Source organism: Diadema antillarum, unplaced genomic scaffold, assembly GCF_040938485.1.
Source record: "Diadema antillarum isolate AM-2024a unplaced genomic scaffold, OU_Dant_1.0 scf00000101, whole genome shotgun sequence".
NCBI classification, from domain to species: domain Eukaryota; kingdom Metazoa; phylum Echinodermata; class Echinoidea; order Diadematoida; family Diadematidae; genus Diadema; species Diadema antillarum.
The window spans coordinates 83291-107306 of record NW_027270990.1 but is presented as its reverse complement, the minus strand read 5'-3'; the positions used below and the strand labels follow the sequence as shown (position 1 = coordinate 107306).

Genomic DNA, 24016 nt, shown 5'->3' with positions numbered 1-24016 from the left:
CCATGTCCTATGTTTATGTTGATATGTCACTCATAAGACGCTGTTTTGTTTCTTCATCTTTCCCAATGCACACAGCTGACGACGCTACGGGGATCAGTGATGGAGGACTCCATCCCGTCGACCACGAAGCACAACACGAATCGCGGCATCCCCCTGCGGGACGTCCTGGAATACCTCGCCCCCGAACTACCTCTCGGCTGCCTGCGCCTGGCCACGGACACACCCAAGGTCAGGGAGCAGCTGCTGAAAATCGACGAACAAGGGGTGAGTGACCCTTCCCTTCCTCTTCGCCAATGGCGGGAATCTTTCCTGAAGAATCTTGAACGTTTTGCCCTACTCTCTTCCACCATGGCTCAGAGTGCAAGTCTACTTCATTCTGAAATTGACTCGAGTGTACAGCGAAAAAATAAGATGAACACAGAGGTAGAAGTTTCATCAAAATCGGATTTACATATAGCCAAGGAAGTTACAGAATTTTGAAGTTTTCACAAATTTGTGATTATATTATTGAACTATGGAACCATGTTTGAATCTGCTTTGAAAAGCAAAAAATATTTTAGTGGATATGTTTTATTTTGACTTTTTTTTTCCTTTTTTTCCCCAATCGGTTCTGATCAGTGTCTGCAAGCAGAGCTTTTGTAACAGATAGCGAACACTACTTAGTATTACTCACAGTGATATTGCAGCACTGCGAATCTCAGCAACACAGTCTTCATTCCCATTGGAGTCCTTTTGACAGAAGTGGTTTTGAAGTATCTTAACTATTCATAAATCACTTCATCATTATTTGCTCGTAAAGGAAAAAATTGGTGCTAAATTCTGCTGTTAAATGTGGGATCTTCTCTCTCTCTCTTGTTGCAGGTCTCGAATACATACAAGGTTGGCGTGATGTACTGCAAGACAGGACAGAGTACAGAGGAAGAGATGTACAATAATGGTGAGATTTGTTAGTCGCCATTTCTTCGTTTTATAACTCATTTCTGTCTCCATTTGCAACCTCATGGGAATCACATTACACCTCAGAAGGCTCTTACCCTTTTGAAGAAGTGTGCACTATTTCTAAGAGACCAGGGGCCTACTTCATGAAGAGATATGGTTGAATTTACGCTCAATGTATTGAGCATACTGTATAAGCTGCTATTTTCATACACAGATATTTTCCCAGATGACGAGACCACGGATATTTTCGCGAGATGTTGTTTTTGCAAGTTGACACCGACGCTGTCGCAAATGCACTATTACTTTAGTGTGAGGTGACATTTTCGCGTGTTGTTAAATTTTTCGTCCAACAGTGATCTGTGAGATCTGTGAAAAATAACAGCTTATGCAGTAACTCAGGGAATTGGGCATAAGATCAATACTGATCAGTAGTCTAGTAGTCTATTTCATGAATTCCATGTCTGGGGACTTTCTGACATTGGTATAATATTGAAATATGTAAAATATTTTCAGATTTGCTCAAACTTTTGAGATTATATTGCCCTCTTTTTACTGTGTTAGCAGAATCAGATATTTTTCTCTTGTTTAAGTGATATTTCATTACTTGGGTGCTTTTATCACTTTGCACCCAACACACACAGAGCACTCAAGCCCCGCCTTCGATGAGTTCCTTGAAAGCATCGGCGACAAGGTCCGTCTGAAAGGCTTCGAGAGGTACCGAGCGCAGCTGGACAACAAAAGTGAGTTATTTCAACCTAACCATGTGGTGCAACGAAATGATGTGGTAGTCCAACCCAGTATGTTCTGACATTCAAAAGTTGTGTGGTTAAAGCCATGTCAAAGCTGGAGGTCATTGAACCAATTAAATATAAGTCTGAAATTAATACCTGCAGTTTATTTTCTTTTGACTGATGCATATTTGTAGGAGCAATTAGGGAAAAACAGAGATATATCACCAAAAGTTTCTGAAAGTAAGATCAACTCCTCAAAAGTTTTATGTTTACATTGATTTGAATTATGATTTGAGGCTTGTGTGACAACATTACATTTGTTAGTTTGTTTATTGGACAGCAAGTCATGGAGTATGTGAGCTAATGTTGAGATTTTCATTCTTGTCTCTCAAACTTTGCAGCTGATTCAACGGGTACTCACTCTCTATATGCAACCTACCAGGGCAACGAAATCATGTTTCACGTCTCCACCATGCTTCCCTTCACCAATAATAGACAGCAGGTGGGTGTTGTTCTCCTTGTTTTTCTTTCTCTTCACTTTACTCAATTCTAAACTTTATGTAATTTTATCCTTATATTTCTCTCCGTTTTTCAAGTCCCATTCTGTCTTGTTTGTAGTGCCTATGTCTTTGATTGTTTCTGTAAAAATGAAAAGCAACGCCACACTTGAACACAAGACTCTGAAGTGTTTGCAGAGTATGTCGCTGCTGTTCTCACGCTGAGATATATGCTCTTGTTTGTACAGTGTCTTGCTGTATTCATGGCAAAGCTCTCAGTGTAATAAAGAAAAGAAGAAGATATACAGTGCTAGGAATGTTGAGGGTGTCTGATTACATTGGTAATTAGATGTCACTGTTCTGGGAATTTTTGCTCTTTCTTTACCAGGGTTATCGGAAAAGAGAATTTCTCAGATATCACTTTACTGGTAATCAAGTGACACTTAGCAAGTGTGGCCATAAAGCCAAGCTTTGAAGATGAACAGTTGTTTTCGTTTTTGTTGAAATGTATGGTCAGTGGAACCAATTTACCAATGCTTAATGTTTCTGATGCACAGAAATTGGTTTGAATGTTTCATTTTCAGATTATACCTCCCAATAATTGGCATGAACTTTGTTTTCTGCTGAGATTTGTCTGTAAACTGACATCCATGAGCACAATCCATGACCACAACTGTTTTTTTTTTTCTTGGGGGGGGGGGGGGGGGGAGGGGTTAAATAATTTCAGAACCAAGTAATTTACCTGCCACATACTACAAAGCTCCATGCCCTCCAATGCCTGTGTACAAGTCTTTGACTAATTATAGAAAACATACTGTGGTACTCTATAAGCTGTTATTTTCGCAAGGGTTAATTTTTGCGAATTTTACGAATTGCCATTGGACCGCGAAATTAACAACAGGCAAAAATGTCTGCGTGCGCTGGGGTAATAGTACACGTACGATAGCCTCAACTTCAATTCACAAAAATAACATCTCGCGAAAATGTCTGAGACCTCCTCATTTGCGAAAATATCTGTACATGAAAATAACAGCTTATACAGTAATTAGGCAAGCTGTTGCAGTTACTTGATGGTGTTTAAGCACTTAGACAATTTTTATTGGTATTTCTGGGAGGTATTAATCATAAATAAATTGTGTTCTTGACAAGTAACCATGCAGGCGTACCATGATATTTCAACTAATGTGAGTTTATTGTTTTGTGAAATGTTTGTGAATGCTTGGGATTGAATATCAGTGTTGATTAGTGAATCAACAAAGTTTTAGCTTCAATTGCTATTACTAGTATTATCTTCTTTTTCTTTTTTTCATATGGATCAGCTTCTTAGGAAGCGTCACATTGGCAACGACATCGTCACAATAGTTTTCCAGGAGCCCGGCGCTCTTCCATTCTCGCCAAAGAATGTGCGATCTCAATTTCAGCACGTCTTCATCGTTGTCCGAGCACACAACCCCAACACGGAAAATGTTCTCTACTCGTAAGGACTCAAGTTTTGCAGATTTGCTTTGACACCTATTTATGAAGTGCTTGCAGGAAACATTAAAATGCATTCAGTAAAACATGTTCGAAGAAAGCAACATGCTTTGCATATTATGTACTTGCCACCCATTTGCTGATAAAATAATGTAAATTTATGTGATATTCATTATCTACATTGTATTGCCAGTTCCCTTCAGTGTGTTTATGTTCACAAAGGCAAATTTCATGACTGGTAGAACATACATGTGCTGGAAATGTGAAATGTTTATAAGTGCAGAAATTTTTGGAGAATTTTATGCTCTTCTGATCCATCATAACAATGTTTTGTGGAGATATGGAAATGTTTCTAGAAATTCTCTGACTCGCAAAACTATACTCAAGTAAATTTGACTGAAAGTAACATAGCACCAATAATTCATGTGCATTCTTGTCATATGAAAGAATAATGAGCCAGTTTGGTCAGTGTCATATGTTTTGTAGTACTGAGTGGTCTTGGGCTTGGTGCCTGGTCAGTCCATCTGAGCAATGCTTTGCCGTCATGTGCCCCCCGTAGTAAGGGACGAAACAGAGCATCCCTCAGATAGGACATACATAATGTGGAGATCCAGTGTATGAAAGAATCACAACTTATGCGTACATGTAAAATTACTCTTCATTATTCACAAGCTTTTCATGCTCTCAGTGTGCATAAATCTCTCTGCGAGACGTTGGTCACGTGTTTGAACAAAAGAGATACATTGATCACGAAAACTTGAGAACAATTTTCTGACAAGAGCCACAATCCTGTAGAGTTCTCTTGAATGTTTGCATGATGAAAAGCGAGATTAAAGAAATACAAACTTGAAATTCCTCACTCCTCTGTAATATAGGCAAAGTGAGCGGGATACTTTCCCATGAAAAGATTGTTTGAATAGCATTACTTGTCAAAACCAAATGGTAAGATGCATTTCCGCATAACTTTTCCTGTAATTGTTTGTCTTTCTTGTGGTGAAAGCATTAAGTTGTATGTCCATCACGTCTGTTCCCAGGATCGCCGTAAGCAGGTCCAAAGAAGTCTCCATCTCCGGCCCTCCCTTGCCACCGGCAGCCACGTTTCAGAAGTCAAAATCCTTCACTGATTTCCTTCTTGCCAAAAGTAAGTTACTGTAGACACACAGGATAGTTTCTCCTTTTGTTTTCCTCCCTAAACATCTGATCCTCCTAGTTGCATCATATATCATGTATCAATTGTCCTTGGATATTCTGTCTTTCACTAGGATATTATGAAATTTTATCAGAAGAAAAATACTAGTGGTGAAAGTCTGCACGTGTATAGTGTTATGACCTAATTTGGACTTTGTGTCATATTGGCAATCCTACAACTGAATATTCATTAATGGACACCGAAATCATCCCCTGTAAATCTGGGGAATTCTTGTTACATGAGATTCAACTGCATAATATTTGAAAGATATCATAACCTTTATGCAGTTACTTTTTTTTTTTCATGGTCAGTTTGGTCTACATTATCCATTGAAAAAGAAATGATTCTAACAAGCTTTTATGAAGTAGACTTCCAAGAATCAAAATGGCTTAGTTGACCTATACACAATGTGGTTTGTGTGGTAACAACAACAAAAATAACAGAATCGAGCTTTCAGTGAAAAGAAGAAGCTCTCCTCAAAATACAGCAGACTTTCCAATGGTTGTCTTTTACATTTCACTTGCAGTCATCAATGCCGAAAATGCAGTCCACAAGGCCGACAAATTTATCGCCATGGCGACACGGACACGCCGGGAGTACCTCAAGGACCTTGCCGACTCCTACGTGACGTCGACGGGCATCGAGATGGGGGGCGGGGGCAAGTTCAAGCTCTTCGACAAGAAGAAGGAGAAGACTTGTCCCAGGCCAGCCCCAGACTTCAAAGCCAAGGGAGCCCTCGTGTGGGACATCCAGGTAAGGCTCAATATGACTGCCACAATTGGATTTTTTTTAGGGGGGGGGGGGGGGGTTGACTTACGGAAAATTTTTGGAAACTATCATTTAGAGTCATGTGAGCAATTTCAAGAACTGGTGGACGATGGTATAAAGTATTGCAGCTTGTGATTGGTTCCTTTCTCTTGCTTCTTGACAAATGTGATGTGAAACGTTTACAAGTATTTGTAACAGCTTGTTCAAGATCAGAGGAAACTTTTCTAAAACTTGATTAAAAATGTACCACTTCCTGGGTTCATATGAATACAATGCTGTGTTCCATTTCCGGCAGCAAAGACATGAAGTGCTCTCGAGGGCAGAATTATCCCCTGCAGTCTGCTGTTTTGATGGCTACGAGAACGATGACCACTCAAAACCTTGCTGTAGGAAGTGCTATCTAGGCACTTATGTGCATGATCTCACTGTGTGCTCATAATCTCTTCTAACTGAGGATGATTTGCAGTGTACATGCTGTGAGACAATAGGACTTTATTAGTGACGAGGTTTCACTTTCTGTTTTTTGAGGAAGCATAGTGCTGCATAAGGAAGTGATTTCTTTTGTTGTTGTTTCGGTAGGGATTTTTTTTTTTTCTTTAAAGTAGATGAGGATACAGATATACTTTTGCGTGAGCTCTACTTAGAACTCTTGCTTTCAAACCGGAAGACATAATGCCAGGTCGTCAGCCAAAACATGACCGGAGAGAAATAATATCATGGGGCAAGAAAGGCAAGTTTTTGGAAAATTATAGATTTTTCTTTTTTCACACATCTGCGTAATAGTCAGTAGCCTCGAAGGTGTCTTTATTCTATTATATTTCCTTCCCAAATCATGAGATTTATTTCCCTCTCCAGTGTATCTGAGTCAATTATGGATATCTGGCAATGTAGCAAATGTATTAAGCAGGTAATATCACTGGAATAAGCCAGAAGTCAGTAAGCAATTGGTGAGCTTTATGGTAGCTACTCTTAGGTTTCCTTGAAATAACAGTCTGGGGTGTATGGACTGCAGCCTTGTAACTACCCCTCGATCAACTTGCTCGGAGCTACTGAGAGTTACATAATGTTTCCTCATTGCTCAAACATTCCGAATACAGGTTTACATGTGGTCACCTATGGGCAAAGACGTAAATTCAAAGGTGAAGCTTTAAAGTTGACACTTGTAGTGCATAGTTGATATTCTATTTTTGTTGTTATTTTTTGCGTTCATACACTGCATTTGGTTTTCTGATTTTTGTTATTGTTATGTTGGTTGAACTGTCTTCCTGCCCCTTCTTTATTGTCACACATTCATATCCGTATCTAAGCTTTTCCTCGTTAAGGGCGGTTTTAGATTTGTAGCATGCCAATGATGTTGTGTTGCATTATGGGCTCTGCTGCGGTGGACCTAAGCCCAGTTTGTGGCGCATGATGTCCATTTTCCATGAGAGGCCATACACTATTTTGTCACTGATGTGTTTCGTTTACATCAAAATGCATGGTTTTTCTGTATCCCACCCACCCCAATCTCTCCTGTTCCTGTGATATCAACATTAAAGTTTGGAGAACTTGCCAGAAAAGAGGTCTACTATTCAGAAAAAGTTTCATTTTTATTTTCCCCATCTGTTTTGTGGGATTTTGTATAGAGGCAATGTATATACACGCATGCGGTACTTCTTGGAAAGTGTTGTTTCAGAAACTTAGCAATTTATGCTTTGCTGTACTTTCCATTCCAGTCGCATAGTAGGATTTACGTTTCCAGTTTGCACTTTCACAAATTAGTTTTGTTTTTTGAAAGTCATGGTTATTTAATTCCTGTCCAGGTTTTCTTCTTTTTGTTTTTCCCTAGTTATTGTATGGAAGTACCCTTGTATCATTTGCAAAGTATTTGTTTTGTTAGCAGTGTATACATTTATATATTTTTGTTAGTCTGTCTCTGCGCTTGGTGTTTTGTTGACTTGGCATTGGATTAAAAAAAAAACACTGTTTGCATTTAAGTGCTCTTTTATTTACAAGTTTGATAGTGATTTTGAACAAAACAAACCCAATAACACATAAAATCATTGAAAGATGCACTGGGTTTTTTGCTTTTACATGATAAATGCCGAGCACAAATGTATATATTTTCTGTCAAATCATTATTCCATTGTTGAAAAAAAAAATGCTTCTGCGTGTTCATTATCTTTTGTTGAAATATTTGTCCCCTCCTTCTGCCCTGCCACCTTTGTTTTTACCCCACCACCATCCTTTGTATACCATGTACATACATTGCACTTTATTGTTGATGAATGACATCATATTGCCTATGTCATAGTGGATGCAATGGCTGTCACTGTAGTGTAAGAAATTTATCATTTTTTTCTTTAAATGTGGTCACCTTTTTATGCCATGCATGGCTTGTGAACAAGTCATCCTGGGCCCTGTTTCATAAAGCTGTTCGTAAAGTTACGAACAACTTACGAGCCACTGGTGATCAGTTCTTGTGCTTAATTATGGAAATTCTGATAAGTATAACACATCAAAACTGATCACCAGTCGCTTGTAAGTTGTTCGTAACTTTACGAACAGCTTTATGAAACACCCACCAGATTGTGCACGATGTGCTTGCTGTAGCAGTGTGATGCTGACATCAGCCTGTGTGCTGTAAAGCCTGTGTGCTGTAAAGCCTGTGTGCTGTAACAGTGGTAACCATAGATCACACTCCAACATGTCCTCGCCATATGACACACACTTTGGATCTGTAAAATCATCAGGCAGAAAGCTGACTTACCTCTGTGTGAAATGAAAGCAAATGACAACTGATGTAAAGCTACAAAACAAAACAAAGCGAAATAAGCACACAAAAAACCCACAGAAACCCCTGTTTTGCAGAGACCTTGCCATAACGTATTAAATTTTATAGTGCTGTCTTTCTGAAAATGCCATGATCATAAAGTGAATTTGAATTGAGAGCACATGAAAAAAAAATGTGTACCATTTCTAGGAAATGTGCAGTTACATACACTGCCATCCATCTTTGTCGCAGAAATGCTCATTTAAGACAGCACAATACATTGCCATTATATTTAAGGTAGCAAGTCAGCAATGGGCTCATGGCAATTTTTTTCTTCTTTTTTTTTCATTTGGAAAATGTACATTTCCATTCCATTTCCATTTATTTCATTTTCAACAAAGAGTGCTTGTGTAAAAAAAAAATGGCACAAGAATAGAACCTGCAATATAAAATACATATTCTCAATCGTTCGAAATATCGTTCGAAATATCGTATAGACACAGTGTATTGAGGAAGAAATAAATACACATGTACATGCTATTTACTGCATAATGTTGAAAATAGAGAGGAAGCTGAAAGGCATAGCTTGTAATATGCTTTCCCCTCAAAACCAATATTGGTAAAGTGCAAAAATGTAACCATGTATGGGAATATATTCTTTGTGTCTTGAAGTAATTGTGTTTAAAGAAGCTTTCCAGCCCAATTATCAAATGTTGGGAGTAGATATTCATCTTTTATGAGCTCAATTTTTGAGATATGGGAGTTGTGCTGTTCCATATGGGTGCACTTGCATGACATGTCATGTACATTTCTTATTTTTCTGTACAATCAGCTTGTACTTGAGTCTTTGGTTTCTCTGAAGAAGCTTTAGATGTACACATATTCCAATCAGTTTGCTCTGTTTTATGCTCACAAATAAGCAAACAACGGTGATGATAATGATGATGATGATGATAATGATGAATGTGATGTTAATAGTATCAGTGATAATAGTAATGACAAAATAATTTTGATGATGATGATGTTGATGATAAAAATATAATATTTCTGTGAAATTCTGAGCTTACACCTAGTAGGGATCAATGGGATGATAGATGAAAAACTGGAAAACTATCTTTCAATTGTTTGTCTACCAGAATGAAATTCTGTTCGGTTTTTTTGTTTTTAATTTGGTTTTGTGTTTTAGTCATTGCTATGTCAAGCATATTTACATCCTGCTTTGCAAGCGGTTGTCAAAGTGATTGTTCTATGCCTATCCCCCTGTACATTTTAAGAAGAGAGTCATGAAGTAAAGCTGGATAGGTAAATGACCACACAATGTGTCAGAGCTACCAGACTCTCTTCAGATGCACAGTCACAAAAATGTTCGGCACTGCATCCACTTCATGAGTGTTTTTTGGGGGGTTTTCAGTCGGTGAAAAAAAAAGTAATGCAATGATGCCAGTGAAAAGAGGAATTTATGCACCCAATCCATTATTATACTTATGGGCTGTACTGGTGCTGTGTTGGTACACTGTACCTGCGGAGATAACTGTACTCTTTATTTCTTGACCCCTCTCTATGTCCAGGCGGAGGACTTCAGCCTGTCTGACCCTGTGGAGTGCATGCTGGCCATCTCAATGGACATGATGGTTCTGACCCACCTCAACACTAGGGAGGTCCTCTTCAGCATCCCCTGTAGCTCCATCATCGGTTGGACACCGTATCCTCATGGGTAAACAGGGCAGGGCTTCCTCCGACCCAATAACAGCATTAATTTTTTCTTCGCTTGATATTGTGCTGCAGGTTTCGAATTGTTTCTCTCTGTTGTCAAAGTGTGTACAACAGAAGATGTAAAATTGTACATCGCTTACAAAGTATGATTACTTCAGTAAAGAATGAATGTTACATGATACAAAACTTTCAGTGTTTATTTCCTTAGATTTCTGAATACATATTGAATTTTTTATTTTGGTTTTTTTTTTGTGTGCAGATAATAATGATTTCATTTTCCAACAGAACATCAAATGAATATAAATGACTCATACATTGTTATTGCTGACAATATAGTGTGATGAATATATCAAATTTTATTAAATGCCTACATCATGTAAATGTAATATGCAATATATGTAATTTATGTTTACAAAGATTGGCATTAATGTAATGTTCTGATCGATAATACAGCCAGAATGATATTTTATGTTGAGGCGTAGAGACACCTTCCACCTGTTAGTAATTTGATACTATTTCATACTATCTTGTGTGTTCCTTGTGCCCAGTCTGAAGCTGTACTTTAACGAGGGGAACTGTGTTAGGTTACGGATCCCTGACCAGGAACTGGACGAGGTGCCGGAGATAGTCAAGAGATTTGAAGCCGTATCCAATGGAACCAGGGTAAGAAGAGTTATTTGTGGCAGTGGCAAGGCCATGTGGTCAAGCACATGACTGATCAGTCTAGATTCCAGATCTGATCTGATCAGACACTAAGGACAGACACTAAAAGCAAATTCTATAGTATGATGTAATGATTTACCCATATATGTTGGTAAACCCTAAGTGAGGCAAACACATCAAGCATTTAATGTCCTGCAGTATCGTGTTTCGTACTCATTAAGGCTTTTCTGTGATTCTAGGACTTTTTTTTTTGAAGTAGCTTGTTTCATACTCATAGAGGTGGTTGTTGTTTTATTTTCTTCTAGAGGTTATAGATGACAGAACAGTCTCGTAATTTTACTGAGATGTTTCCACTTTGATATTCTGTTACCAAATTGTGAATAATACAAGATTGTTTTGGTTCAGGGTTACAAAGATACCTTATTTATAAATGTTTTTGAAATATGCTTTTGAAAGAGAGGGAAAGAAATTATTGTGACATAGAAGGAACGAGAGGACAATATCTTACTCTCTCACATGTTTTTGTTCCCATTGCAGACCAAAGAGATCACACTTCGTCGCAATGGCCTTGGTCAGCTTGGCTTCCATGTGCACTACCAGGGCATAGTGGTTGAAGTGGACCCATATGGCTTCGCCTGGCAGGCTGGCCTCAGGAAAGGGGCAAGGCTTGTGGAGGTGAGTTCTCCACCCCAAAAGAAAGCCGGAATCTCTCTCTCTCTCTCTCTCTCTCTCTCTCTCCCTCTGTGTCCTTCTCTTTCTCTTCCTCTCTCTCTTGAGTAACTAACAACAATTCTATTACCTTCTTTTTTCTGATGCAGTCTAAGAGAAGAAAATAAATTCATATTCAAGAGATTTTGTCATCAAGTGTACAGTTTGGTTCTTTTTTCTTCTTCTTCATATGCTGTGCCTTTATTTCCTTTCTTTTCTTTTCTTTTTTTTTGGGGGGGGGAGGGGTACTAAATGGAATGATTCATGATATACTTGTGATGACACAATCACTCACTAAGAGTACATTTTTGAGATGCTTACGTTATCACGCTATGAGTGTATGCTGATATATGGGAGACATAGCTTACAGCATTTCACTCAAGCTTCATTTAACATTGACCGATAAAGCCCAATATGACATGGTATGATCTTTCCTCGTGCTCAGATCTGTGAGATAGCAGTGTGCACCCAGACCCATGAGGAAATGATTGATCTCTTGAGGACATCGCAGACGGTCAAAGTGGTGGTCGTGTCCCCCTGCGAAGACGGCAGCCCAAGGAGGTGTGTAATCGCTATAGTGACAGCCATTACTCCCCCCCAAAAAAACAAAACAAAACAAAACAAAACAAAAATACACAAACAAACAACAAACAAAAAACATAGCACACAACATGGATTAAAGCCAGAGCTAAGTTCTCAGAAGAGCTCAAAATTCATCTTCCACCGTCTGGAATTTGCTCGCAATGCATTGAAAGGGTCTACCAAGAAACTTGTCTGGCTGATACGATTTTCCAGGATATTGAGTTGTTTTGGAGTATTTTGAGATCAAAAGGTGTAAAATAATTTTCAACATACATGTAGTACACAACTTGTATTCCTGAAGCGCCCTCCCCATTCAGTAGTAGGTAGGTAGAAATTTACATGATGATCAATCATGCCTTAGCAATTGTATTTTCCAACAAGTTATTTTCATCATTGCCCAACCCAAATTGTGTTATTACAGCATGATTTCACACATTTCTTTTGCATATGTGTACATTTCAGGGCAAAAATTGACAGTTCTGCAGGCATTTCAGAACTATTTTTTTTAAACACTTTACATGCTAGCACTTGCGTTCATATGTTTCATGCATGTGAGAAAGAATTATTGCATTTAAGAGTGAAATTGAGGATTCCGTGTTACCTACTGTATACGCCGAATATTTCACGAGGTTTTATTTTCGCGAATTTCGCGAGTCAGGTGCTATTCACGAAATTAAAGACACGCGAAAATAACGACTCTGATCCCGATATGAATGTGACGCACACATGTACATTTCTCCATTCAGTACTTTACTCCATGATCGCGAATTTAATCACTTGCGAAATTGTCGGGAAGTCCCAATTTGCGAAAATTTAGACTCGCTAAACATATGGTGTATACAATATGTGTCTGTATCAAAATCGTAAGCTGTAGAGATTTTTTTTAACTAGGGATATTTGTTTACTTCACGCAGGGGAAGCACTCCTCTTGAATACACAGGAAACAGCGATGCAGTAACCCAGCAGGGCGGGGCACGGCTAGGCTTCAGCCGGGCCACAAGCAGTGGCAAGGGACCACACAAAGTGACGACATCGGTGGGCAGTGTGCCCAACAGAGGTGAGAGTCTGTACAGCCTTTTGTTTGCACTCAGTGTAGTTAGTTTTGAGATATTTCGTGCTCACTTTGATTTGAGATGAAGAAATTGTACATCTGAACATTGAAATGGTCGCTATATGGTCACTAGGCCATCTGTGTCCAAATCTGTGTTGAGAGAAAAGGAAGGCGTATTATCCAGTATTGCTGTTTCTTCTGTTTACCATTCCTCTTGTACTACAGGCGACTCCTGTGATAATGAATTCCTTGGAATTGGTAGATTTCTTTCGTTGGATCAAAATTTCATTGTAGCTGAACAAATAGATTATACAAATATATATAGAAAATAAGTTTGGGAATTGAATTTTTGCTGTATTGTAACAAAGTTTTGTTACAACTGTGTTTTCTTGTAATGGGAAGGCACTGTACATGTATGCTTCATACTTTCCTGGTGTTTGCAGTCTTGTTCATTTGGTATCACAAGTATTTGGTGGAAGAGTTACTTACAAATAGTTCTGTGCTTTTCAGATGCAAGAACCAGAGGAGCCCACCACTCCCGCTCTGTATCGACACCAGGCCAGCCGGCTTCCAGTCTCATGCACTCGGCCCCGACCACACCCCTCTATCCGCCCACCCCCAACGATGAAGCCCTGCCGGCCAAGGGGAGTGTACGTTCTGCCATCTCCACCTTCGAACGCCGCATCAACGCCGACGGCTCCTCCAGTACCGGCCAGCACCACTACCGGGCGGCTGTGGACTACTGGAAGGAGGTCAACGCCCGGGCGCGACAGCAGGCCAACTCCGGAGGGAGCAGCGTCAGTGGCGTCAGCGTCGCCAGCGGAAACTCTGCCCCGGTGGGGTCTGGTGGACACTCCCGAGGGCTGTCCCAAGAGTCGGGGGACAAGTCCTTCATGCGTATGGTGCACGAGAGGAGGAGTGCCAGGGAGGTGAGGAGGAGACCCAATGACACCCAGGCCCGGCTCCGGAGTTCCCAGGAGGAACTGGACCGGATTGGCACGGGGACTCACTCCAGGCAGGACTCCCTAGAGGACAATCTCGACAGCTACAGAAATAGAGGTACAGTCACTTTATTGTGTGTGTGTGGGGGTGGGGGGTGGGTGGTGTGAAATATATTCACATTTAGGCAGAGATGTTAACTATTTTTTTTTTTTTTGCAGTGTTTTTTACTTTTTTTTTGCCAAAAATACTGCAGGTTTCATGGAAATTACTGTTTTTCTCAAATTGTATTACTACACATGTCTATAGTAAGAAAAGTAAAAATACTGTTTTTCAACAAAAAATTCTGCTTTTTTTGCCCTCAGAATACTGCAATGCTGTTGTAAAGGTTGGTATCCTTGTTTAGGAGTTTAGGAAGAGGTCAGATTTGATAAATTATTGTTTATTTACGTATCTGTTGTGAGTGTGGATGTGCAGACCCTTTGTTCATTGATGAATCCATGTGAATATTTTCCTTTGCAGTGTACAAAGAACCTGGTAAGGCGACGAGCTGGCAGAGACAAAGTGATCAGAGCCCGTACCCCCAGGACAGAATGAGAGAGACTGACCAGCAGCAGGCCCAGTTTGTCACACCCAAGGCCAGATATCCCCACCACAATGTAGCCCAGGTAGGTCGTTGGGTCAAAGGTCAACAAAAGTTTCGTGTTTCATTAGTAAATGACCATTTATTTTTGATAGCTTCTACATCTTCTTCAGTGATAAGAACAGTGGAATACACATTGAATTGCTGTCATGTCTTTAATAATCTCTATCCTGACAGCATAATCAGGCATGTTTTGATGAACTTTTTTTTTTATTTGCAGAAATACACCGAGCATGCTCTGCCACATACCCTCCCTGTCACATTCCATAGACAGCTGAAAGATATGTCTACATAATTCATTACCAACTTGACGTTTAATGAGTATTGGTTCAAACTTATCTGAGATTGAGATTCTTCAGGTTCACAAAGTGGCAAGTGATTATATTCTAGACAAAATAGAGTCTATGTCATTATTGTCTTTCTGCTTCCTATTGAAGAGTCTTGATTAATGCTTTTATTTTGGTTGTGTTTGGTAATAATTTGTGGTCTACAATACACATCGGTCTGATGCAGGCAACCATCAAAAACACCAACACAAGTGATGAGAAGTGGTATGACACGGGAGATGATGCTAATGGTTACCATGACGACGGGGTGTCCGTTTCTAAGGATGCAGCAGACGCCATGTACCAGACCTCCTTGTCTGCCTCCTCCTCCCTGACAAAGCAAGAGCCCAGGGATGAAAGCCGGGGCAACTACGCCACAGCAGAGCGCTACAGCCCCACCGAGCAACTCTTCCAGGTGCGAAGCCGGGAGGGCGTGGACATGGAGCAGCCTCGCCTCCAGCGCCCCACCCACCTGGCCGGCATTGTCCCCCACCACCATGCCACCATGAGCAGCATCAGTGACCAGTCTACCCACTCCACCTTGTCGGGAGGCTCTGGCAGCAGAGAGTTTGGCAGCCTGAGGGCCAGACAGTCCCCCGCCCGCAGCCCCATGCCCCAGAGGGCCCCCAGCCCGGAGACGGTCAAGAAGAGGGCACAGAGTCCCCGCAGGGGTGGGGCAGGGGACTATGGCTCCTCTCACCGGAGGGGTGTACCATCAGCATCGTCCAGCAGCAGTATGAGCGAGTCCAGCACAAGCCCTAAGATGGCTAGGAGGTAAATTGGCCTTCATCAACCAGGCTCAGGTTTCAGTAAAGACAAACAAATAGTAAACAAAATTATGTGTAAAATTCAATGTACATGTGTAGCAAGCTAGCTTGACTAAACATCCTACTACTAGTAATGTAGATCCAGCCTAAAGAATTTTCTATATTGGTGTTTGATTATAATCTGGCATTTTTGCCATGGGGCGAACATTCAATTATTCTTTTTTTTTTTTAAGAGGCAGTGTGTTTTGGAGTTTACCACCTGTCATGGCCTGTTCATCATCCCAGTACCTGTGGAAGTGTCATTCAAACTTTCATCAAACACAGAAAAGAGGATGACATAATGCCAGAATATTGCTTGATGAGAACTTGGGGGAAAAATCAACAAGAGCCAATGTATTATGGTGTAGAGCAAATTCTCAAAGTTTGGAGTTTGTTCATTAACCCCTCAACAACAAAAAAAAGAAATTTTGCTTCAGTGCATGAAACTGGATACATTGTCACTGTACAAGTGCTTAACATTATTGTCTCATAGGTTGGTTTAGCAATGTATTTCCACAAGGTACTATCTCCTGTTTTGGGCAAAACATGGGGAAGGTCACTATGATATACGCACAAAGATACCTGATTCACATAGAGTGTTGTTTTGCGTAGGCATTAGTGTTGACACTGATTTTCTGATAATGCAACACCTCAATTTTGTTTCTGATGTGTCTTTCTTTAATATAGAAAGACATTAATGACCATGCTCTGGTTCATATCTGTGTAGTCCTTGCATATTCTTCATCACAAAACTATCTGTCTGTATTGCCAACTCCTTTTTAGTTTATTTTAGAAATTTGACTGTCTCATTCTAAAGTCTACATGTGTTAGATGGTGCTTTAAAAGTTCAACTGATTAAGTAGAATAACTCTTGAATGACATGCAATGTTGGTGACTTGGGAAAAAAGGCACTTAGTTGTTTTAACCGACCTGAACCATTATACATGAAAGACTTTGTCATCTCTCTTCACAGAAGACCCCTGGAGAGTAGCAAGTCGTCAAACGAGTCCCTGGTCACCCGTCCCCGTGTCAACTCGGCCACCACGCCGACGATGAGGACGGCGGTGACCACGCCGCTCAAGACGCAGAGTGACAACCGGGTCCAGGACGATCTCAGGAAGCTGCTTGCCCCCGAGGCATTCAACAGTGCCTCGGAGCGGGAGAGGAGAGAGGTATGGGGTGCCAAGAGTGGGCGAAGATAACAACAATGCCTTAAGATAACCAAACATATCATGTAGTAGGATCTCTCTCAAAGGGGAATTCCAGACCAAGTGAGTATGTTGATGATGTCATCGCCGCACAACTTGCCGCATAATTTGTACATAAAAACTTGAAATATCCTTCTTTTTTTTTTAAATCATACTTATGCCCGTGTCCCAAATCCAAATATATCTGAACGATCATTATTTTGACATCATTTAGCCAGGATAGACATTATGTTTTGCACTTTTATAACAGAAAAGTTAAGTTTTGTCAGTTTTTTGTACGCAATCGGGAAAATTGTGAGGTGATAACTTCGTCAGCTTGCAACTGTTGGAGAACTGTTTTGCAGAAATAAGCACAACTTCACAGCTTCATGACTTCAAAATTTTGTATATACTTTTTATCAATTTTTTTTTTTACTGTTGTGCTTGTAAATTTCTACACTTTCTTTTCAAACTAACTCATAACTGGTCTGGAATTGCCCTTTACCTTTGTCCTTACCACTTTCAACAGTTTGACATATGATGACAATGCTTTTTCATTGTAGTGGTTGTGTGATGGTTAACTAATACTGAGGAGTGTTTGTTAGAGAAGAAGACTTGTTAACAATGTTTGGTTGGTTTATTGTTTGTTTGTTGTTTTTTTATATCATACCTGTCAGATTTCAGTCAGGGTTTGGTGAATGTGGCATCTAGTCTTTATATATGCCACCTGAAATTACTTTTGTGTGTTTTGTCACACAGTTTGTTGATTTAGAATATCAGACAGTGACTTTGACCAGTATAACCCTCCTTCTATGACTAATCCTGCACAGGATGCACCGCATAATCAAGTTGGATTAATTATGTTTGTTCACTTCTAATAATTGTTTACAATGATATGCACTGCTCACCTTGATATTGTGTACTGTTGTTTAAACTGGTTACTGTGAGCTGTGTGTTTGGAAGATTTGTGACGTGCACGATTGTGAACTGTTGCACCACTCACAAAATTGTATTAGAATAGGAGACATCATCTGTAAAATATGCAGAGTATAGAGTGTAGCGAGGTATGACAGGGTCTTGATGGTGATTGTAAACTATTGACCTGAGATGCTAGTCCAGCAATGGCAAAATGATAATATAGATTGCAACTGATGGACAAATTGCCCTTTGTCGACATAAATGAACAGCAATTATTCAGTATCTTAAAGTAGTAGTCAAGATAAAAATCATAGTCATGCATACCCGAGTAAAAATGGTTCAGAGGCTCGAATATATACATGAATAACTGAGTACTCAATGTATCTGTTTGATTGAAGCTTTCATTCTTATTCACTGTATAAATGCGACAATGCTATCATAATTTGGTGAATTGAAAGTGTAAAACAGATTTGACATGTAAAGCTGAATTAACGAAAAGAAATTTCAAGTTTCTGGAGACAGTATTATTCTTCACTGTTGTTTAGATATCATATAATTCTTCACCAACGACCCTTAAAAATCTATGACAACTTGATTTGCAGTACGTGGGCTCGTTGAGTACAAAAGATGGAGAATAAACATTGTGTACCAAAATGTCTGTAACTAGATATTCTAGATGTTATAATTGTCTGCATCCCAATGTATACTTGCCATTCAGCAAGTTCAATGCAAACTACACTTTTTTGGGCCTAGGGGCCTTATGATGTTACTCTGTATTGATAGTAACTTGTAAAAAAAAAAGAGGAAGCAAATTTGGACCAAATGTGTACACATTGTAATTAAATGTTGTCTAAATGAGATGAAACAGTATGCATACATGACAAACAGTCTGTAATGATGGCCAAATTCTGTAATGATTTGATGAAACTGTGAGGTGTGTGTTTTGTAGAGAGTTCAGGTAGCCGTTTATTGCCTCAATGCAGAAACACTGTAATATTGATAGTGTGTCGAGTTAATGCACATCATGTGGTTTGTACGCACCCAAACTGTAAAAATAGATATTTGCATCTTATTTTGTGGTTCTCTCATCCCTTGACCCATATATAAATGATCAAATCACCAGTGGATGTAAGAAAGTAACATTGATTGTTCTCCCAGAGCTGATATAAATGGAGTCTAGGTAGAAACAAACTTGTTCAGCTAAGTTTGTACTCTCTGTTGTGTTCATTGTTGTGTAACTTTCCGTACTCTTCTTTTCCCCTGTTTTTCTTTCCCCATCTCCCCCTTTTTTACCTTTTACCTGAACTTGGTTCCCACCCCTCCCCTACACCCCTGCTCCCATCCTGGTTGCCTCTTTAAACCCTTCCATTTCTATCCCTTTGTTTTGTGTATGAACATTTAACTTTTTATGCCCTTTAACACACATCATGGATGACTGTAAATATTGTATGTTTTAACCATCATTTTTTTATATCATGAATGTGACATTGCACTATTTTTTTTTTCAAACGTCAAATCATTTGTTGTTTGGTGTCATACCTTCTCCTGTATGCAATACGACCATGTTAATGTCACAATGAATCTGGCAATGAAAATATATTCTAACTACTGAAAATGGCATCATGTTTTGTATACCCTTGTCTTTATTATGCATGAATACATTAATATTTGATATAAATGCATGCTTTGTTGTCACTTTTTCCATGTGTTCACATATCATACCATATCATACACCCTCATTTATCTGTCTCCATATCCCTCGTTAACATCAAATATGCATATATTAACAAATACATCTGCTTGAGGGAAAAAATCCTCCTACTCCCATCATTCTCATTCATCTGTGTGATATGTTAATGATTGTGTAACCCACATCAACATAACATAGCACCAGACGCTGAACGGCGAAACACTCCACTCTTCCTCCATTACCATCAATGTCCCGAGCAATCCCAAAGACATCCCCAATGGCCACGGCGCCGGTAGAGATGAGACCGACCTGCCCAACCACTCCTCCTCCTCCTCCTCCTCCCTGAGCCCCGCCCCTTCCCCCATCATCCCCGCCTCCTCGTCTATCACTTTCACCCTTCCCGGTCCCCTCCAGACAGGTACCGAGGAGGATCAGGTCGTGGCTACCACTAACCGAACTCCGCACTTCCAAATCTGCATCTCTCGCGTTCCTAATTCGGGGGTAAATATTCAGCCCATCTTCTGTCAGTAGCCTCCACTCTCTTCCTTACGTGCTTTTGCTGTCCATTTAAATCAGCAGAGGTTTGGACAATCTTCGTCAAGATGAAACACTCTTGTGACATGACCATTCGCCACAAAATCAGGAAACGTTCACCGAATATCCCAACCAGATTCATCCCTTTATTTGATGTGTTCTCATACTAAATCTACTGTGTGACAGCCATTATCTTGTCATGTACACATGTATAATGTGTTGTGACATGTGGTAAAGCGTAATCTTTTGCGTATAGTCCATATTGAATCTCTGGACTTTGCCATTTTTGACATTGCACCAGTTTATTGTGGTGAATGGTCCCATTTATTTAGTCTTCTCACTTTTAACAGACTTGCTTGAGAATACACATTTTAATACTTGGGTTTTTAGAGGTAGAAAACCTTTAATCTTGTTTTGTATTCATCAGATTTAGCATGTGTGTAGTGCCTGTAGATTGTTGTGCAGTGCCTCTAGATTTTTATGTGATGTTTCTGCCTTTTCCTACATATGTAATTTTTAATTGATTCATTTTTTTTTGCCTATAAATTAACTTTAAGATAAATTCAGTCAGTATTGATTCATAGACTGATTAGTCTTAATTTCTTTCCTTTTTTGTGCAATCTCAAGTTTTGTGAAGTTTAGATAGAGATTCTATCCATTGTAGTGGAAGAAATCTGTCGACAGGTTATCACAGTGTTGAGTGGTCCACATAGGAATTTGCTGTCATGTTAAGTCCAATGTTACACATTGTTACCTCTGACAGACTCCAGGCCCCGCCCTGCACTCCCAGCCCCCACCCCTGAACCGCACCCTCTCGGAGGAGAGCATTGGCAACCGTGTGGGTACCTACCCCAGGAGGAAGCAGTCCCACCCTGCCACAACCACTGGCTCCGACTACATTGTGACCAGCACTCAGTCGGGCGCCATGCCTAGCAAGATGCAGGCAGAGAAGACAATGCTGCAAGGTATGACCTCTCCTTTCTTCTTTTGTTACCCTAAAAAAACTCCACTCTACTTTCCAGGTTGACTTTAACAGCTGGAGTAAAAATAAAAACAAGCAGAACAGCTAAAGTACCATCCACATGGCCCCCTCCCCCCACCCCCCCCCCCCCCCCAAAAAAAATGAAGACATTTGGATTTTGAAATCTTGTGTTTTTACAAAGCTGATGTCAGTCACAACAGGAGATGCAAATGAGATGTGAAAATGATGTCATGGCCTCACAAGTCTGGTAGCCCTTTTCAGAGATGTCTGTCTATTTGATATTTGATAGGTATGTGTGTATTTGTGTGTTTGTGGGGGGGGGGGAGGTTAATATGTTTTCAGCCGATATTTATGAATAGAAATAGTGCACATATGCAGCAATGGAAATGTATTCTTGGACATTCTCGACTGATGCACAAATATGTGTGCATGAGTCAATGTGACGGGAACAAGAAAAAGTGTAGCACTTTGTGTCGTGTGTGATGTGCGTTCAGACAGCGCTGACTAGTGTGGCAGGTGATAATTAACTTTGTTCTACAGTATTTATGCCCCACTGCATGTCTTGGCTATGCTTGTCATAGGGAATGTGACTTTGATTGCTAATCTTCATGTGCCTTTACGCCATGTGATTTTCGTGCTTCTGTATGTCTGGTAAGACGCTTAATGTGTAATATATATTTCGTCTGCAGTTGTCTGCATTCGTAAACCCTTTGTCTCTTCTCAATCAAAGCTACTGTATGTGTAATGCCCATGGAAGACATAGGTCGCTGTGACTTGTCAAACAGAAATCTGGGCTTGTCCATAGATCTTATATACTGGGTTCTGTTTTGTTTTTTTGTCGTCTACTTCTGTTGAAGTGGAGAATTCACCGTAGAGAAAGGAGTTGCTTCTAAAGATATCAATTAGATTAGAGTGCAACCAGATAAAGGAAATTTTAGCAAACTTGCACAAAGAGTTAAAAGTTACAGCAGGTATAATGTTTGCATCAAATAGAATCTTATTATTTTAGCCTCATGTAGTCCTATTTTTGTGTAGCATTGCAGTAGCAAAGAACCCATGGAAAGGTTACCTAGGGCCTGTTGTCTCTTTTAGTGTAAATAATGAGAAAGAGAGATGTAGAAACTGACAAGAATCAAATGGAGTCTGCATTCTGATCTCTTCCAACACTGATTGATCAACAAAATGTTTGAATTTAATCTGGCCTTTCATAGAGATCTTTTGAGTTGACGTCACGGTTGACCTTCATGTATGTACAGGTGTTGGGGCTGACATTATTTGTGCAATGGTAGAGATTCATGAGTAAAGTATTCATCAAAAAGCTATGCAGGGAAAAGGCAGTCACATATTGTGAATGAAGTCACATTCATCAACGCAAAGACACCAAGGGGAAAAAATGAAGAAAAAAGAAGAAATGGGCGGCATCAGCTCAGCATGTGATATATACACGTATATTTACTTTTTTTTTCTATTGGTAAAGGCAAGCACTTCTGTTTACACGGAAATGCTACTATGCACTTGAACTTTTCATGTCGTCTAAGCCCCCAAACCATTGAAAATAACATAATTCAATGCCAGACGAGGAGATTAATGCCATTCCCTACCCTATCTTGACCTTTGACCCCCTCCTTTCCCCCTTCCCACGACACTGGCGTGCCCCAGGCGAGATGAGACAGCATGGTATGTCCGCCAGCACAGACAACCTTTCATCTGGCTTTCCCCTACCAGACACGTCTACCGCCCTCGACTGGGACAACCTGGTGAAGGCGGCCAAGGAATTCCATGGTACAGTTCTCCGCTTCCCCCTGCGCATGCCTCGTCATCATGTATCAAATCAAATTCAATCCCGCATAATCTCCATCTTTGTCGGCATTGTCGTCGTCGTCATCATCATCCTAATCATCATGATATATCACTCCTCTCTCGTACTTCAGCATGATGGTACTCGCTGGTAGCCGCCGCCCACTGGGTTTCCCTCCATCTTACATCTTCCCTTTCCAATGCATCTCTCCCCCCACATGTATGCATCTTTCACCATTTCATGCCGCATCTTCAAATTTCGTGAAAAAAAAAATCCACAAGAAAGATGCAGTGACTCATAGTGCGCTGTTCTCAATAGGAAAGACCTGTTTCTGTAAGCCACTACCCTTTAAACTTGTTAATCTGTAAACGGCAAAATTGTATAATACCATAATTTGAGTAAATTATCATCACTTTTCGAAAGGTTGGACAGGATGTGTCAGGAGAAACCTCCATTTTATGAATATATCTGAACAGGCACAGTTTTATCAGTTGGAAGCATAACATAAAAAACAGCAAACCTAAACAGTAATTTATTTTACAGATGATGATAACTTCTTCTTCAAAAGTAATGCTTACTGTAGCCCCCTTGAAGTAGAAGTGCTGCCCAACTTCATTATATAGCAATAATAGCAAAAAAGGTAGGATTGTCAACTACTGTATAAGTGGATATTTTCGCGCAAGTAATTTTATCACGCTCTGCCTAGTAAGATAAATTTGGCATGCTTTTACTTCTGCGGAATCAAGACATTTTATAGTGGTACATAAAACAGGCAAGGATATTTGCATGCTTTTATTTTCTCGCTAGTTTCTGGTCTTGCGAAATACATGTAAATTTCCACTTTTTGCAATGTGATCATCATAATGATCGTTATTTTTGTCTCAAAGAAGGAACAAACACTATGATAGCTATCCTAGATAAACTTGTGCTCGTAGTGTTGTAGTTGAGAGATTACAGCCACAGAACAGCTCATAGAAGGCTTAATTGACAATCTGCAACTTGCATCCAGCATTCTGTGCATCTGCTTGTGGGTGGTGTATTAACCAAGATTATCTCTCCTTTTTTCCATCAATAGCTAGCCATTGCTCGCATGTATCTTGGCATGACTTCATCACTACCATATGATC

The 24016-nt window shown here is 39.9% G+C and overlaps 1 protein-coding gene across 6 annotated transcripts in view; it reads left to right on the top strand.

The window, feature by feature from the left end:
* The window catches only part of LOC139718893 (uncharacterized), a 129784-nt gene that overhangs the window by 67424 nt on the left and 38344 nt on the right, over positions 1-24016 (top strand). For 2 of the 6 annotated variants that reach the window (XM_071630336.1, XM_071630341.1), the window contains exons 6-25: positions 76-264; positions 862-937; positions 1581-1679; positions 2072-2172; positions 3487-3644; positions 4675-4781; positions 5356-5582; positions 6695-6736; positions 9918-10063; positions 10611-10725; positions 11263-11400; positions 11879-11994; positions 12930-13072; positions 13577-14125; positions 14528-14673; positions 15162-15748; positions 16754-16952; positions 19774-20076; positions 20873-21074; positions 22751-22873. In XM_071630336.1, the coding sequence (XP_071486437.1) occupies positions 76-264; positions 862-937; positions 1581-1679; positions 2072-2172; positions 3487-3644; positions 4675-4781; positions 5356-5582; positions 6695-6736; positions 9918-10063; positions 10611-10725; positions 11263-11400; positions 11879-11994; positions 12930-13072; positions 13577-14125; positions 14528-14673; positions 15162-15748; positions 16754-16952; positions 19774-20076; positions 20873-21074; positions 22751-22873 (3766 nt within the window). The remainder of the gene's footprint in view (positions 1-75; positions 265-861; positions 938-1580; positions 1680-2071; positions 2173-3486; positions 3645-4674; positions 4782-5355; positions 5583-6694; positions 6737-9917; positions 10064-10610; positions 10726-11262; positions 11401-11878; positions 11995-12929; positions 13073-13576; positions 14126-14527; positions 14674-15161; positions 15749-16753; positions 16953-19773; positions 20077-20872; positions 21075-22750; positions 22874-24016) is intronic. The other 4 variants (XM_071630337.1, XM_071630342.1, XM_071630338.1 and 1 more) reach the window with 4 other exon arrangements.